Genomic DNA, 17,737 nt, shown 5'->3' with positions numbered 1-17,737 from the left:
AGACGAGTCTGATAGGTGCCTGTTCTAAATCAATAGATCGCTAGAAGACGAGTCTGATAGGTGCCTGTTCTAAATCAATAGATCGCTAGAAGACGAGTCTGATAGGTGCCTGTTCTAGATCAATAGATCGCTAGAAGACGAGTCTGATAGGTGCCTGTTCTAGATCAATAGAAGACGAGCCTGATAGGTGCCTGTTCTAGATCACTAGAAGACGAGTCTGATAGGTGCCTGTTCTAGATCAATAGATCGCTAGAAGACGAGTCTGATAGGTGCCTGTTCTAGATCAATAGATCGCTAGAAGACGAGTCTGATAGGTGCCTGTTCTAAATCAATAGATCGCTAGAAGACGAGTCTGATAGGTGCCTGTTCTAAATCAATAGATCGCTAGAAGACGAGTCTGATAGGTGCCTGTTCTAAATCAATAGATCGCTAGAAGACGAGTCTGATAGGTGCCTGTTCTAGATCAATAGATCGCTAGAAGACGAGTCTGATAGGTGCCTGTTCTAGATCAATAGATCGCTAGAAGACGAGTCTGATAGGTGTCTGTTCTAGATCAATAGAAGACGAGTCTGATAGGTGTCTGTTCTAGATCAATAGATCGCTAGAAGACGAGTCTGATAGGTGCCTGTTCTAGGTCAATAGATCGCTAGAAGACGAGTCTGATAGGTGTCTGTTCTAGATCAATAGAAGACGAGTCTGATAGGTGCCTGTTCTAAATCAATAGAAGACGAGTCTGATAGGTGTCTGTTCTAGATCAATAGATCACTAGAAGACGAGTCTGATAGGTGCCTGTTCTAAATCAATAGATCACTAGAAGACGAGTCTGATAGGTGCCTGTTCTAAATCAATAGATCGCTAGAAGACGAGTCTGATAGGTGCCTGTTCTAGATCAATAGAAGACGAGTCTGATAGGTGCCTGTTCTAGATCACTAGAAGACGAGTCTGATAGGTGCCTGTTCTAAATCAATAGATCAATAGAAGACGAGTCTGATAGGTGCCTGTTCTAGATCAATAGATCGCTAGAAGACGAGTCTGATAGGTGCCTGTTCTAGATCAATAGATCGCTAGAAGACGAGTCTGATAGGTGCCTGTTCTAGATCAATAGATCGCTAGAAGACGAGTCTGATAGGTGCCTGTTCTAAATCAATAGATCGCTAGAAGACGAGTCTGATAGGTGCCTGTTCTAAATCAATAGATCGCTAGAAGACGAGTCTGATAGGTGCCTGTTCTAAATCAATAGAAGACGAGTCTGATAGGTGCCTGTTCTAAATCAATAGATCGCTAGAAGACGAGTCTGATAGGTGCCTGTTCTAGATCAATAGATCGCTAGAAGACGAGTCTGATAGGTGCCTGTTCTAGATCAATAGATCGCTAGAAGACGAGTCTGATAGGTGTCTGTTCTAGATCAATAGAAGACGAGTCTGATAGGTGTCTGTTCTAGATCAATAGATCGCTAGAAGACGAGTCTGATAGGTGTCTGTTCTAGATCAATAGAAGACGAGTCTGATAGGTGCCTGTTCTAAATCAATAGATCGCTAGAAGACGAGTCTGATCTAGATCACTAGAAGACGAGTCTGATAGGTGCCTGTTCTAAATCAATAGATCACTAGAAGACGAGTCTGATAGGTGCCTGTTCTAAATCAATAGATCGCTAGAAGACGAGTCTGATAGGTGCCTGTTCTAGATCAATAGAAGACGAGTCTGATAGGTGCCTGTTCTAGATCACTAGAAGACGAGTCTGATAGGTGCCTGTTCTAAATCAATAGATCAATAGAAGACGAGTCTGATAGGTGCCTGTTCTAGATCAATAGATCGCTAGAAGACGAGTCTGATAGGTGCCTGTTCTAGATCAATAGATCGCTAGAAGACGAGTCTGATAGGTGCCTGTTCTAGATCAATAGATCGCTAGAAGACGAGTCTGATAGGTGCCTGTTCTAAATCAATAGATCGCTAGAAGACGAGTCTGATAGGTGCCTGTTCTAAATCAATAGATCGCTAGAAGACGAGTCTGATAGGTGCCTGTTCTAGATCAATAGATCGCTAGAAGACGAGTCTGATAGGTGCCTGTTCTAGATCAATAGAAGACGAGCCTGATAGGTGCCTGTTCTAGATCACTAGAAGACGAGTCTGATAGGTGCCTGTTCTAGATCAATAGATCGCTAGAAGACGAGTCTGATAGGTGCCTGTTCTAGATCAATAGATCGCTAGAAGACGAGTCTGATAGGTGCCTGTTCTAAATCAATAGATCGCTAGAAGACGAGTCTGATAGGTGCCTGTTCTAAATCAATAGATCGCTAGAAGACGAGTCTGATAGGTGCCTGTTCTAAATCAATAGATCGCTAGAAGACGAGTCTGATAGGTGCCTGTTCTAGATCAATAGATCGCTAGAAGACGAGTCTGATAGGTGCCTGTTCTAGATCAATAGATCGCTAGAAGACGAGTCTGATAGGTGTCTGTTCTAGATCAATAGAAGACGAGTCTGATAGGTGTCTGTTCTAGATCAATAGATCGCTAGAAGACGAGTCTGATAGGTGCCTGTTCTAGGTCAATAGATCGCTAGAAGACGAGTCTGATAGGTGTCTGTTCTAGATCAATAGAAGACGAGTCTGATAGGTGCCTGTTCTAAATCAATAGAAGACGAGTCTGATAGGTGTCTGTTCTAGATCAATAGATCACTAGAAGACGAGTCTGATAGGTGCCTGTTCTAGATCAATAGATCGCTAGAAGACGAGTCTGATAGGTGCCTGTTCTAGATCAATAGATCGCTAGAAGACGAGTCTGATAGGTGCCTGTTCTAGATCAATAGATCGCTAGAAGACGAGTCTGATAGGTGCCTGTTCTAAATCAATAGATCGCTAGAAGACGAGTCTGATAGGTGCCTGTTCTAAATCAATAGATCGCTAGAAGACGAGTCTGATAGGTGCCTGTTCTAAATCAATAGAAGACGAGTCTGATAGGTGCCTGTTCTAAATCAATAGATCGCTAGAAGACGAGTCTGATAGGTGCCTGTTCTAGATCAATAGATCGCTAGAAGACGAGTCTGATAGGTGCCTGTTCTAGATCAATAGATCGCTAGAAGACGAGTCTGATAGGTGTCTGTTCTAGATCAATAGAAGACGAGTCTGATAGGTGTCTGTTCTAGATCAATAGATCGCTAGAAGACGAGTCTGATAGGTGTCTGTTCTAGATCAATAGAAGACGAGTCTGATAGGTGCCTGTTCTAAATCAATAGATCGCTAGAAGACGAGTCTGATCTAGATCAATAGAAGACGAGTCTGATAGGTGCCTGTTCTAGATCAATAGATCGCTAGAAGACGAGTCTGATCTAGATCAATAGAAGACGAGTCTGATAGGTGCCTGTTCTAGATCAATAGATCGCTAGAAGACGAGTCTGATAGGTGTCTGTTCTAGATCAATAGAAGACGAGTCTGATAGGTGCCTGTTCTAAATCAATAGAAGACGAGTCTGATAGGTGTCTGTTCTAGATCAATAGATCACTAGAAGACGAGTCTGATAGGTGCCTGTTCTAGATCAATAGAAGACGAGTCTGATAGGTGCCTGTTCTAGATCAATAGAAGACGAGTCTGATAGGTGCCTGTTCTAGATCAATAGATCACTAGAAGACGAGTCTGATAGGTGCCTGTTCTAGATCAATAGAAGACGAGTCTAGCAGGGCGAGGCAAACTTCAGGACCAAGCGAAAAGTAGCAAACTGAAAACGAGGGCGTAATGGTCTGTAGAGCAGCCAGCCGGCGCTGCTCGTGGTAAACACTGGTAGAGTTGTCCTGTCGTTGACTGAATATATCCGCCCTCATTAGCATGTCATTAGTAGGTTTCCTGATGTAGAAAAAAATGATTTAACCACAGTACAGACCGTCATTATAGCTCTACAGGAACTAAAACAACTATGGAACCCTGACCGGCTGACAGACCGGCTGACAGACCGGCTGACAGACCGGCTGACAGACCGGCTGACAGACCGGCTGACTGGTTGATTGGCTGACAGACCGGCTGACAGACCGGCTGACAGACCGGCTGACTGGTTGATTGGCTGACAGACCGGCTGACAGACCGGCTGACAGACCGGTTGACTGACTGGTTGATTGACCGGCTGACTGACCGGCTGACAGACCGGCTGACTGGTTGATTGGCTGACAGACAGGCTGACAGACCGGCTGACTGGTTGATTGGCTGACAGACAGGCTGACAGACCGGCTGACAGACCGGCTGACAGACCGGCTGACAGACCGGCTGACTGGTTGATTGGCTGACAGACCGGCTGACAGACCGGCTGACAGACCGGCTGACAGACCGGCTGACAGACCGGCTGACAGACCGGCTGACAGACCGGCTGACAGACTGGTTGATTGACCGGCTGACAGACCGGCTGACTGGTTGATTGGCTGACAGACCGGCTGACAGACCGGCTGACTGGTTGATTGGCTGACAGACCGGCTGACAGACCGGCTGACAGACCGGCTGACAGACCGGTTGACTGACTGGTTGATTGACCGGCTGACAGACCGGCTGACTGGTTGATTGGCTGACAGACCGGCTGACAGACCGGCTGACAGACCGGCTGACAGACTGGTTGATTGACCGGCTGACAGACCGGCTGACAGACCGGCTGACAGACCGGCTGACAGACCGGCTGACAGACCGGCTGACAGACCGGCTGACAGACCGGCTGACTGGTTGATTGGCTGACAGACCGGCTGACTGGTTGATTGGCTGACAGACCGGCTGACAGACCGGCTGACTGGTTGATTGGCTGACAGACAGGCTGACAGACCGGCTGACAGACCGGCTGACTGGTTGATTGGCTGACAGACCGGCTGACTGGTTGATTGGCTGACAGACCGGCTGACTGACTGACAGTTTGATTGACTGGTTCTGTGTTCTGACCTGCTGAAGTCGACCCTGGCCAGGAGCTCCTGTCTCTTCCGGCTCTCCTTCTCTCTCTTTAACTCCATCTCTTTTTCTGCAGACAGGAAGTCCTCGTACGGAGCGTCATCAACATCAAGGTCACCTGATAGGATAAACCTACGGAGGGGGAGGGGCATCTTTAGAACTGTTTGGTTATATATTACATATTTCATATTTGAGATTCTTCAAAGTAGCCACCCTTTGCCTTGATGACAGCTTTGCACACTTTTTGGCATTCTCTCAACCAGCTTCATGAGGTAGTCACCTGGAATGCATTTAATTAAACAGGTGTGGAATTTATTTCCTTCTTAATGCGTTTGAGCCAATCAGTTGTGTTGTGACAAGGTAGGGGTGGTATACAGGAGACAGAACTATTTGGTAAAAGACCAAGTCCATATTATGGCAAGAACAGCTCAAATAAGCAAAGAGAAACGACAGTCCATCATTACTTTAAGACATGAAGGTCAGTCAATTTGGAAAATGTAGTTGTGTCCAAACTTTTAACTGGTCCTGTACGTTCTACGTGAAGGCATGGTGCTATCCAGTACAGTACAGGAAGTGGTGTGGGTACATGGTGCTATCCAGGACAGTCATTATAGTCAGCAGGAAGTGGTGTGGGTACATGGTGCTATCCAGGACAGTCATTATAGTCAGCAGGAAGTGGTGTGGGTACATGGTGCTATCCAGTCATTATAGTCAGCAGGAAGTGGTGTGGGTACATGGTGCTATCCAGGACAGTCATTATAGTCAGCAGGAAGTGGTGTGGGTACATGGTGCTATCCAGTCATTATAGTCAGCAGGAAGTGGTGTGGGTACATGGTGCTATCCAGTCATTATAGTCAGCAGGAAGTGGTGTGGGTACGTGCCTGCCACCGTCCTCTCTGTTGCCGATAGCGATGAGTGCCTCCAGGTCTGTCCCCTTCAGGCCGTACTGCAACAGCTCCTTAGCAGCGTCCACGTTCTCTGGGACACGTTCAACACACTCATGGAGCACCCACGATCTTTTATGGATCTTACTCTACACACAGACAGAGAGAGAGAGAGACAGACAGGCAGAGAGAGACAGACAGAGGGAGACACACAGACAGGCAGAGAGAGAGAGAGAGACAGAGAGAGAGAGAGAGAGACATAAAGACAGACAGACAGACAGACAGAGAGAGACAGAGACAGAGAGAGACAGAGACAGAGAGAGACAGGCAGACAGGCAGAGAGACAAAGACAGACAGACAGGCAGACAGGCAGACAGGCAGACAGGCAGACAGGCAGACAGGCAGACAGGCAGACAGAGAGAGAGAGAGAGAGAGAGTTTGTTCTAAAATGTACACAATATAAATAATATCATAACTATTGACACATGAGAGTGAGAGAGTGAGTGAGTGAGTGTGTGTGTGTGTGTGTGTGTGTGTGTGTGTGTGTGTGTGAGTGAGTGAGTGAGTGAGTGAGTGAGTGAGTGAGTGAGTGAGTGAGTGAGTGAGTGAGTGAGTGAGTGAGAGTGAGAGAGAGAGAGAGAGAGAGGGAGAGAGTGAGAGAGTGTGTGTGAGTGAGTGAGTGAGAGAGAGTGTGTGAGTGAGTGAGTGAGTGAGAGAGAGAGTGTGTGTGTGAGAGAGAGAGTGTGTGTGTGTGTGTGAGAGAGAGAGAGAGAGTGTGTGTGAGTGATTGAGTGAGTGAGGGAGAGTGTGTGTGTGAGAGAGTGTGTGTGAGAGAGTGAGAGAGTGTGTGTGTGTGTGAGTGAGTGAGTGAGTGAGTGAGTGAGTGAGTGAGTGAGAGAGAGTGTGTGAGTGAGAGACAGTGTGTGAGTGAGTGAGAGTGTGTGTGTGTGTGTGAGTGTGTACCAGGTAGTCCTGTATGGAGGCGATGCTGACAGTGCTCTTCCTCCACTGTCTCTGGTAGACCAGGTCTGAGTCTAGACCGTATGCCTGGGCCAGGGAAAGGGCCTCCCCATACTCCTCATTATCTATCTGGAGAGACACACAAACCACCATCATCATCATCATCATCACCACTACTACTGTCTTCATCATCACCACCACCATCACCACCATCATCATTGTAATCACCACCATCATCATCACCTCTACTGTCTTCATCATCATCATCACCACCACCACCATCATCACCACTACTGTCTTCACCATCACCACCACCATCATCATCATCACCACTACTACTGTCTTCATCATCACCACCACCATCATCATCACCACTACTGTCTTCATCATCACCACCACCACCATCATTGTAATCACCACCATCATCATCACCTCTACTGTCTTCATCATCACCATCACCACCACCACCATCTAAAACTCTACTAGCCACTCAGAAGTGTTATCCAGCCAAAAGTTATTTCCTGCTAAAGTTACAGCAACAAAACAGATGAACAGGCGTTGTAAAGTTTCTAAAACAAAACATATTACTGAGAGAAATGTTCCCCTGCCCTTTTAAGGGCTGGAGGTTACCGTGGAGGTTACCGTGGTAACACGATTGGAGTCATGTTTGTGCCTGTGAGATGGAGTCTGACTAGTGAACGCGTTGTCTTCTCTTCTCTAGCAGGTGAAATTAAAAACGTAGAAAAACGACCTGGCTTGTGGAACAAAACAATGAGAACGGAAACACAAGGACAAAGTCTCACCAAAGTAGACTTTCGTTTTCAAGTAAATGACACTATATTTTATTACTGTGCACAGCACTTATTAAAACAAATCTTTCAGTCTGCTCTTCAGGTGCACACAGCCCCCAGCCAGGCAGTGTTGAGCTGGGAAAGGCTAGATAGGATTCCTAGTTCTTTTTCGATTTAATTGACCAACTATGAAACTAAACAGGCAGAAATACTTTGAAGACAGCTGCTACGGCATTTATTTTACTATAAATGTGATCATACTTGATGTTTTATTCACAAATATGAAAATGTGCCTTTGGTTACTTTGACTACTTGAGAATGTCAGTCGACCATTTTGTATTTTGAGAATGTCAGTCGGACATTTTGTATTTTGGGAATGTCAGTCGGCCATTTTGTATTTTGGGAATGTCCGTCGGCCATTTTGTATTTTGAGAATGTCAGTCAGCCATTTTGTATTTTGAGAATGTCAGTCAGCCATTTTGTATTTTGAGAATGTCAGTCAGCCATTTTGTATTTTGAGAATGTCAGTCAGCCATTTTGTATTTTGAGAATGTCAGTCGGCCATTTTGTATTTTGGGAATGTCCGTCGGCCATTTTGTATTTTGGGAATGGTGGTGGAGTGTACGTGAGCTTGGTGGTCATCGTCATGGTGACTTACCTTCCTTTGGTACAGCTCTTCAGGCGTGGTGGAGCGTAGGCTGACCAGACGGTAACTCTTGACGACGGTGCGGGGACGTTTCCGTGGCGGCGCGAAGCGTTCCATCTCGGTGACGTAGTACAGCCCCTGCTTCACGTAACCGGAGTAACGGGCCTTGGCTGACGACTCATCATCAGAGTCAGAGTCTCCTTCCTCACCCTCCTCATCCTCCGAAGCCACACCCCCCATGTTACTGTCCAGACGACCTCTCTTCTGTGCCAGACGCACTTCACACTGGGTGTGGGGGAGCAGGTGGCGGGAGAGGAGAGAAGGGGGCGAGAGAGGAGAGAAGGGGGGGGGGAGGAGAGAAGGGGGGAGAGAGGAGAGAAGGGGGGGGGGGGGAGCAGGGGGCGAGAGAGGAGAGAAGGGGGGGGGGGAAGGGGGAGAAGGGGGCGAGAGAAGGGGGGGAAGGGGGAGCGGGGGCGAGAGAGGAGAGAAGGGGGGGAGAGAGGAGAGAATGGGGGGGAGGAGAGAAGGGGGGGGAGAAGGGGGCGAGAGAGGAGAGAAGGGGGCGAGAGATAGGAGAGAAGGGGGCGAGAGAGGAGAGAAGGGGGGGGGGGAGAGGAGAGAAGGGGGGGAAGGGGGAGCAGGGGGCGAGAGAGGAGAGAAGGGGGCGAGAGGAGAGAAGGGGGGGGGGGGAGGAGAGAAGGGGGGAGAGAGGAGAGAAGGGGGGGGGGGAGCAGGGGGCGAGAGAGGAGAGAAGGGGGGGGGGAAGGGGGAGAAGGGGGCGAGAGAAGGGGGGGAAGGGGGAGCGGGGGCGAGAGAGGAGAGAAGGGGGGGAGAGAGGAGAGAAGGGGGGGAGAGAGGAGAGAATGGGGGGGAGGAGAGAAGGGGGGGGAGAAGGGGGCGAGAGAGGAGAGAAGGGGGCGAGAGATAGGAGAGAAGGGGGCGAGAGAGGAGAGAAGGGGGGGGGAGAGGAGAGAAGGGGGGGAAGGGGGAGCAGGGGGCGAGAGAGGAGAGAAGGGGGCAAGAGAGGAGAGAAGGGGGCGAGAGAGGAGAGTAGGGGGCGAGAGAGGAAAGAAGGGGGGGAGAGAGGAGAGAAGGGGGGGAAGGAGAGAAGGGGGGGAAGGGGGAGCAGGGGGCGAGAGAGGAGAGAAGGGGGGGGGAAGAGAGAGAAATAGTTGGCCATATTTAATGTGTGGTAGGCTGAGCTCTCTCTCCCTCACGGAAACACGAGCCAGTAAGATACATTTTCTTACAGCCAGTAAGAGACATTTTCTTACAGCCAGTAAGAGACATTTTCTTACAGCCAGTAAGAGACATTTTCTTACAGCCAGTAAGAGACATTTTCTTACAGCCAGTAAGAGACATTTTCTTACAGCCAGTAAGAGACATTTAACGTCTACATGATCTCTACAGATGGTAGCAGTCAAACAGAGGGACAAAGCACGAAGCTCCTTCATCCAGTGAATTTCAACGTGACCTGTAACGATGAGTCCAAATCCACTTAGTGTATTATATTATTGGTCGTGTTTCCCCCCAGAGTGGTGGCACATCGACCACTGACTGTGCTCTGACTGTCAACTGAAAAGCAAGCCGTTGACTAGATTATAGAAGGTGTGGAAACTGACTGAATAAAGTCCATCTATTCCTTTGCCGTTCATAAATCCTTGTCCTCGGTTTCCTTTCCTAAGAGATGAAGGCCATATTGTGACAGACAGCCATCCAACCCATCTCCTGCCAGCCTGCCCCTCCAGCCAGCCCTCCAACACGCCTTCCAGCCAGCCCTCCAACCCGCCTTCCAGCCAGCCCTCCAACCCCACTCGAGCCAGCCCTCCAACCCGCCTTCCAGCCAGCCCTCCAACCCGCCTTCCAGCCAGCCCTCCAACCCGCCTTCCAGCCAGCCATCCAACCCCACTCGAGCCAGCCCTCCAACCCCACTCGAGCCAGCCCTCCAACCCGCCTTCCAGCCAGCCCTCCAACCCGCCTTCCAGCCAGCCCTCCAACCCGCCTTCCAGCCAGCCCTCCAACCCCACTCGAGCCAGCCCTCCAACCCCACTCGAGCCAGCCCTCCAACCCCACTCGAGCCAGCCCTCCAACCCCACTCGAGCCAGCCCTCCAACCCCACTCAAGCCAGCCCTCCAACCCGCCTTCCAGGCTGCCCTCCAATCCCACTCCAGCCAGCCCTCCAACCCCACTCGAGCCAGCCCTCCAACCCGCCTTCCAGGCAGCCCTCCAACCCCACTCGAGCCAGCCCTCCAACCCGCCTTCCAGCCAGCCCTCCAACCCCACTCGAGCCAGCCCTCCAACCCGCCTTCCAGCCAGCCCTCCAACCCGCCTTCCAGCCAGCCCTCCAACCCGCCTTCCAGCCAGCCCTCCAACCCCACTCGAGCCAGCCCTCCAACCCCACTCGAGCCAGCCCTCCAACCCGCCTTCCAGCCAGTCCTCCAACCCCACTCGAGCCAGCCCTCCAACCCCACTCGAGCCAGCCCTCCAACCCCACTCGAGCCAGCCCTCCAACCCCACTCGAGCCAGCCCTCCAACCCCACTCGAGCCAGCCCTCCAACCCCACTCAAGCCAGCCCTCCAACCCGCCTTCCAGGCTGCCCTCCAATCCCACTCCAGCCAGCCCTCCAACCCCACTCGAGCCAGCCCTCCAACCCGCCTTCCAGGCAGCCCTCCAACCCCACTCGAGCCAGCCCTCCAACCCACCTTCCAGGCAGCACTCCAATCCCACTCCAGCCAGCCAACCCCTCTTCAGCCATCCTTCACCTCCCTCACTTGAGCCAGCCAGTCCTTGCCCCCTCCTCACAAACACCACAACCCCCTTCACCCCCCACTCCTTACCTCCAGACTGAGGAAGCCCCCGTCGTGGGCGGCGGTAACCCGTGGCGATGGCTGGAACCACTCACAGCTCTTTCCCAGGAGGTTCTGAAGGGTTCTAACAGAGGACACGGTCAGAGAACCAGAACACCGGGCCAAGATCAGCACGCAGTCTGACCACCAGGCCACCTCACACAGAGAGTAGTACTGCTCCTTGTCTGTGGAGAACACACACACACACACACACACACACATTATATTACACACACACTAACATAATACACACATTATACTACACACACTGACATAACAGTGACATAACAGTGACAGTCTGCCCCCCGGTGGCCAGAGACAGTCTGGCCAGAGACAGTCTGCCCTCCAACCCGCCTTCCAGCCAGCCCTCCAACCCCACTCGAGCCAGCCCTCCAACCCGCCCTCGAGCCAGCCCTCCAACCCGCCTTCCAGCCAGCCCTCCAACCCCACTCGAGCCAGCCCTCCAACCCGCCCTCGAGCCAGCCCTCCAACCCGCCCTCGAGCCAGCCCTCCAACCTGCCCTCGAGCCAGCCCTCCAACCCGCCCTCGAGCCAGCCCTCCAACCCGCCTTCCAGCCAGCCCTCCAACCCCACTCGAGCCAGCCTTCCAACCCGCGCTCGAGCCAGCCCTCCAACCCGCCCTCGAGCCAGCCCTCCAACCCGCCTTCCAGCCAGCCCTCCAACCCGCCTTCCAGCCAGCCCTCCAACCCCCGGTGGCCAGTGACAGTCTGCCCCCCCGGTCTGCCCCCCCCGTGGCCAGAGACAGTCTGCCCCCCGGTGGCCAGTGACAGTCTGCCCCCCCAGTGGCAGTCTGCCCCCCGGTGGCCAGTGGCAGTCTGCCCCCCGGTGGCCAGTGGCAGTCTGCCCCCCGGTGGCCAGTGGCAGTCTGCCCCCCGGTGGCCAGAGACAGTCTGGCAAGAGACAGTCTGCCCCCCGGTGGCCAGAGACAGTCTGCCCCCCGGTGGCCAGTGGCAGTCTGCCCCCCGGTGGCCAGAGACAGTCTGGCCAGAGACAGTCTGCCCCCCGGTGGCCAGTGACAGTCTGCCCCCCGGTGGCCAGTGACAGTCTGCCCCCTGGTGGCCAGTGACAGTCTGCCCTGCTACCTTTAATCTTCTTCCTCTTCTCCAGCGAAGTCTTCCATTCTGGGTTGATCTCCTCAAACCCTGGCTACAAAGATAGAGAGAGAGGGACAGAGAGAGAGAGAGAGAGAGAGACAGAGAGAGAGAGGGACAGAGAGAGAGAGAGAGAGAGAGGGACAGAGAGAGAGAGGGACAGAGAGAGAGAGAGAGAGAGAGAGGGACAGAGAGAGAGAGGTACAGAGAGAGAGAGGGACAGAGAGAGAGAGGGACAGAGAGAGAGAGGGACAGAGAGAGAGAGGGACAGAGAGAGAGAGAGAGAGAGAGGGACAGAGAGAGAGAGAGACAGAGAGAGAGGGACAGCGAGAGAGAGAGAGAGGGACAGAGAGAGAGAGAGAGAGGGACAGAGAGAGAGAGAGAGACAGAGAGAGAGACAGAGACACAGAGAGACAGAGAGAGAGAGACAGAGAGAGAGGGACAGAGAGAGAGAGACAGAGACACACAGAGAGAGAGAGACAGAGAGAGAGACAGAGAGAGAGACAGAGAGAGAGACAGAGAGAGAGACAGAAAGACAGAAAGAGAGAGAGAAAGAAGGGGGAAATAGACATTTTAAAATTCTTTGTGGATCTGTGTAATCTGAGGGAAATATGTGTCTCTAATATGGTCATATATTTGGCAGGAGGTTAGGAAGTGCAGCTCAGTTTCCACCTGAGTATTCTCTTGAGCCAGCTTCCCTTCAGTTTGAGTCAGTCACAGTGGTCAGGTATTCTGCCGCTGTGTCCTCTCTGTTTAGGGTCAGTCACAGTGTCCTCTCTGTTTAGGGTCAGTCACAGTGGTCAGGTATTCTGCCACTGTGTCCTCTCTGTTTAGGGTCAGTCACAGTGGTCCGGTATTCTGTCACTGTGTCCTCTCTGTTTAGGGTCAGTCACTGTGTACTCTCTGTTTAGGGTCAGTCACTGTGTCCTCTCTGTTTAGGGTCAGTCACAGTGGTCAGGTATTCTGCGCTGTGTACTCTCTGTTTAGGGTCAGTCACTGTGTACTCTCTGTTTAGGGTCAGTCACTGTGTCCTCTCTGTTTAGGGTCAGTCACAGTGGTCAGGTATTCTGCCACTGTGTACTCTCTGTGTAGGGTCAGTCACAGTGGTCAGGTATTCTGCCACTGTGTACTCTCTGTTTAGGGTCAGTCACAGTGGTCAGGTATTCTGCCGCTGTGTACTCTCTGTTTAGGGTCAGTCACTGTGTCCTCTCTGTTTAGGGCCAGTCACAGTGGTCAGGTATTCTGCCGCTGTGTACTCTCTGTTTAGGGTCAGTCACTGTGTACTCTCTGTTTAGGGTCAGTCACAGTGGTCAGGTATTCTGCCACTGTGTATTCTCTGTTTAGGGTCAGTCACAGTGGTCAGGTATTCTGCCACTGTGTCCTCTCTGTTTAGGGTCAGTCACAGTGGTCAGGTATTCTGCCACTGTGTCCTCTCTGTTTAGGGTCAGTCACTGTGTCCTCTCTGTTTAGGGTCAGTCACAGTGGTCAGGTATTCTGCTGCTGTGTCCTCTCTGTTTAGGGTCAGTCACAGTGTCCTCTCTGTTTAGGGTCAGTCACTGTGTCCTCTCTGTTTAGGGTCAGTCACTGTGTCCTCTCTGTTTAGGGTCAGTCACTGTGTCCTCTCTGTTTAGGGTCAGTCACTGTGTCCTCTCTGTTTAGGGTCAGTCACAGTGGTCAGGTATTCTGCCGCTGTGTACTCTCTGTTTAGGGTCAGTCACTGTGTCCTCTCTGTTTAGGGTCAGTCACAGTGGTCAGGTATTCTGCCGCTGTGTACTCTCTGTTTAGGGTCAGTCACAGTGGTCAGGTATTCTGCCACTGTGTACTCTCTGTTTAGGGTCAGTCACAGTGGTCAGGTATTCTGCCACTGTGTACTCTCTGTTTAGGGTCAGTCACAGTGGTCAGGTATTCTGCCACTGTGTACTCTCTGTTTAGGGTCAGTCACTGTGTCCTCTCTGTTTAGGGTCAGTCACAGTGGTCAGGTATTCTGTAACTGTGTCCTCTCTGTTTAGGGTCAGTCACTGTGTACTCTCTGTTTAGGGTCAGTCACAGTGGTCAGGTATTCTGCCACTGTGTACTCTCTGTTTAGGGTCAGTCACAGTGGTCAGGTATTCTGCCACTGTGTACTCTCTGTTTAGGGTCAGTCACTGTGTCCTCTCTGTTTAGGGTCAGTCACAGTGGTCAGGTATTCTGCTACTGTGTACTCTCTGTTTAGGGTCAGTCACAGTGGTCAGGTATTCTGCTACTGTGTACTCTCTGTTTAGGGTCAGTCACAGTGGTCAGGTATTCTGCTACTGTGTACTCTCTGTTTAGGGTCAGTCACAGTGGTCAGGTATTCTGCTACTGTGTACTCTCTGTTTAGGGTCAGTCACAGTGGTCAGGTATTCTGCCACTGTGTACTCTCTGTTTAGGGTCAGTCACAGTGGTCAGGTATTCTGCCACTGTGTACTCTCTGTTTAGGGTCAGTCACTGTGTCCTCTCTGTTTAGGGTCAGTCACTGTGTACTCTCTGTTTAGGGTCAGTCACAGTGGTCAGGTATTCTGCCACTGTGTACTCTCTGTTTAGGGTCAGTCACTGTGTCCTCTCTGTTTAGGGCCAGTCACAGTGGTCAGGTATTCTGCCGCTGTGTACTCTCTGTTTAGGGTCAGTCACTGTGTACTCTCTGTTTAGGGTCAGTCACAGTGGTCAGGTATTCTGCCACTGTGTATTCTCTGTTTAGGGTCAGTCACAGTGGTCAGGTATTCTGCCACTGTGTCCTCTCTGTTTAGGGTCAGTCACAGTGGTCAGGTATTCTGCCACTGTGTCCTCTCTGTTTAGGGTCAGTCACTGTGTCCTCTCTGTTTAGGGTCAGTCACAGTGGTCAGGTATTCTGCTGCTGTGTCCTCTCTGTTTAGGGTCAGTCACAGTGTCCTCTCTGTTTAGGGTCAGTCACTGTGTCCTCTCTGTTTAGGGTCAGTCACTGTGTCCTCTCTGTTTAGGGTCAGTCACTGTGTCCTCTCTGTTTAGGGTCAGTCACTGTGTCCTCTCTGTTTAGGGTCAGTCACAGTGGTCAGGTATTCTGCCGCTGTGTACTCTCTGTTTAGGGTCAGTCACTGTGTCCTCTCTGTTTAGGGTCAGTCACAGTGGTCAGGTATTCTGCCGCTGTGTACTCTCTGTTTAGGGTCAGTCACAGTGGTCAGGTATTCTGCCACTGTGTACTCTCTGTTTAGGGTCAGTCACAGTGGTCAGGTATTCTGCCACTGTGTACTCTCTGTTTAGGGTCAGTCACAGTGGTCAGGTATTCTGCCACTGTGTACTCTCTGTTTAGGGTCAGTCACTGTGTCCTCTCTGTTTAGGGTCAGTCACAGTGGTCAGGTATTCTGTAACTGTGTCCTCTCTGTTTAGGGTCAGTCACTGTGTACTCTCTGTTTAGGGTCAGTCACAGTGGTCAGGTATTCTGCCACTGTGTACTCTCTGTTTAGGGTCAGTCACAGTGGTCAGGTATTCTGCCACTGTGTACTCTCTGTTTAGGGTCAGTCACTGTGTCCTCTCTGTTTAGGGTCAGTCACAGTGGTCAGGTATTCTGCTACTGTGTACTCTCTGTTTAGGGTCAGTCACAGTGGTCAGGTATTCTGCTACTGTGTACTCTCTGTTTAGGGTCAGTCACAGTGGTCAGGTATTCTGCTACTGTGTACTCTCTGTTTAGGGTCAGTCACAGTGGTCAGGTATTCTGCTACTGTGTACTCTCTGTTTAGGGTCAGTCACAGTGGTCAGGTATTCTGCCACTGTGTACTCTCTGTTTAGGGTCAGTCACAGTGGTCAGGTATTCTGCCACTGTGTACTCTCTGTTTAGGGTCAGTCACTGTGTCCTCTCTGTTTAGGGTCAGTCACTGTGTACTCTCTGTTTAGGGTCAGTCACAGTGGTCAGGTATTCTGCCACTGTGTACTCTCTGTTTAGGGCCAAATAGCATTCTAGTTTGCTCTGTTTTTTTGTTAATTCTTTCCAATGTGTCAAGTAATTATCTTTTTGTTTTCTCATGATTTGGTTGGGTCTAATCGTGCTGCTGTCCTGGGGCTCTGTGGGGTGTGTTTGTGTTTGTGAACAGAGCCCCAGGACCAGCTTGCTTAGGGGACTCTTCTCCAGGTTCATCTCTCTGTAGGTGATGGCTTTGTTATGGAAAGTTTGGGAATCACTTCCTTTTAGGTGGTTGTCGAATTTAACGGCTTAATTCTGCTCTGCCTGCATTATTTGGTGTTTCACATTGTACAGTAGTCTAGCAGCAGACAGACTCTCTCTCAACCCAGTAGCAGACAGACTCTCTCTCAACCCAGTAGCAGACATACCCTCTCCTAGCCTCTCTCCCAACCCAGTAGCAGACAGACTCTCTCCTAGCCTCTCTCTCAACCCAGTAGCAGACATACCCTCTCCTAGCCTCTCTCCCAACCCAGTAGCAGACATACCCTCTCCTAGCCTCTCTCCCAACCCAGTAGCAGACAGACTCTCTCCTAGCCTCTCTCCCAACCCAGTAGCAGACAGACTCTCTCCTAGCCTCTCTCTCAACCCAGTAGCAGACATACCCTCTCCTAGCCTCTCTCCCAACCCAGTAGCAGACATACCCTCTCCTAGCCTCTCTCCCAACCCAGTAGCAGACATACCCTCTCCTAGCCTCTCTCCCAACCCAGTAGCAGACAGACTCTCTCCTAGCCTCACTCTCAACCCAGTAGCAGACATACCCTCTCCTAGCCTCTCTCCCAACCCAGTAGCAGACATACCCTCTCCTAGCCTCTCTCTCAACCCAGTAGCAGACAGACTCTCTCCTAGCCTCTCTCCCAACCCAGTAGCAGACAGACTCTCTCCTAGCCTCTCTCTCAACCCAGTAGCAGACATACCCTCTCCTAGCCTCTCTCTCAACCCAGTAGCAGACATACCCTCTCCTAGCCTCTCTCTCAACCCAGTAGCAGACAGACTCTCTCCTAGCCTCTCTCCCAACCCAGTAGCAGACAGACTCTCTCCTAGCCTCTCTCTCAACCCAGTAGCAGACAGACCCTCTCCTAGCCTCTCTCTCAACCCAACTCACACACACACACACACAATTACCTGTAGTTGTTGATCCCAGGAGACTGTCTGTCTGAGAGAGGGGAGGTCCCATACAGACAGACGTCCAGAGAAATGGATGACGGCCAGGAGCGTCCCGTCAGGAGACAGACTCAAACGAAACACACCGTCCTGCACACCGAGTTACACAAACACAGAGTTAGAGAGAGCGAGGAGAGAGAGAGTGAGAGTGAGAGAGTTAGATAAGCCAGGAGGGAGAGGGAATGAGGGACGAGAGAGGCACCTGTTCATTGTTGTGTCTCGAGAAGAGTCTGAAGCTGGGGACAGTGAAGAACCCTTTCTTCTGGTTCTAAATGACAGAGAGAGACCAGGTTACAATACAATGGGTGTCTAAATGACAGAGAGAGACCAGGTTACAATACAATGGGTGTCTAAATGACAGAGAGACCAGGTTACAATACAATGGGTGTCTAAATGACAGAGAGACCAGGTTACAATACAATGGGTGTCTAAATGACAGAGAGAGACCAGGTTACAATACAATGGGTGTCTAAATG

At 51.0% G+C, this 17,737-nt stretch overlaps 1 protein-coding gene across 2 annotated transcripts in view; it reads right to left on the bottom strand.

The window, feature by feature from the left end:
• Window positions 1-17,737, bottom strand: part of nbas (NBAS subunit of NRZ tethering complex) — a 299,089-nt gene that overhangs the window by 249,613 nt on the left and 31,739 nt on the right. For both annotated transcript variants that reach the window (XM_036976424.1, XM_036976425.1), the window contains 8 exons: window positions 17,464-17,529; window positions 17,223-17,351; window positions 12,140-12,203; window positions 11,029-11,222; window positions 8,204-8,476; window positions 6,758-6,883; window positions 5,792-5,943; window positions 4,905-5,042 (listed from right to left, as the gene is read on the bottom strand). In XM_036976424.1, the coding sequence (XP_036832319.1) occupies window positions 4,905-5,042; window positions 5,792-5,943; window positions 6,758-6,883; window positions 8,204-8,476; window positions 11,029-11,222; window positions 12,140-12,203; window positions 17,223-17,351; window positions 17,464-17,529 (1,142 nt within the window). The remainder of the gene's footprint in view (window positions 1-4,904; window positions 5,043-5,791; window positions 5,944-6,757; window positions 6,884-8,203; window positions 8,477-11,028; window positions 11,223-12,139; window positions 12,204-17,222; window positions 17,352-17,463; window positions 17,530-17,737) is intronic.

This window comes from Oncorhynchus mykiss, chromosome 4 (genome assembly GCF_013265735.2).
Source record: "Oncorhynchus mykiss isolate Arlee chromosome 4, USDA_OmykA_1.1, whole genome shotgun sequence".
Lineage (NCBI taxonomy): Eukaryota > Metazoa > Chordata > Actinopteri > Salmoniformes > Salmonidae > Oncorhynchus > Oncorhynchus mykiss.
This window is presented reverse-complemented; position numbering and strand designations above follow the sequence as displayed.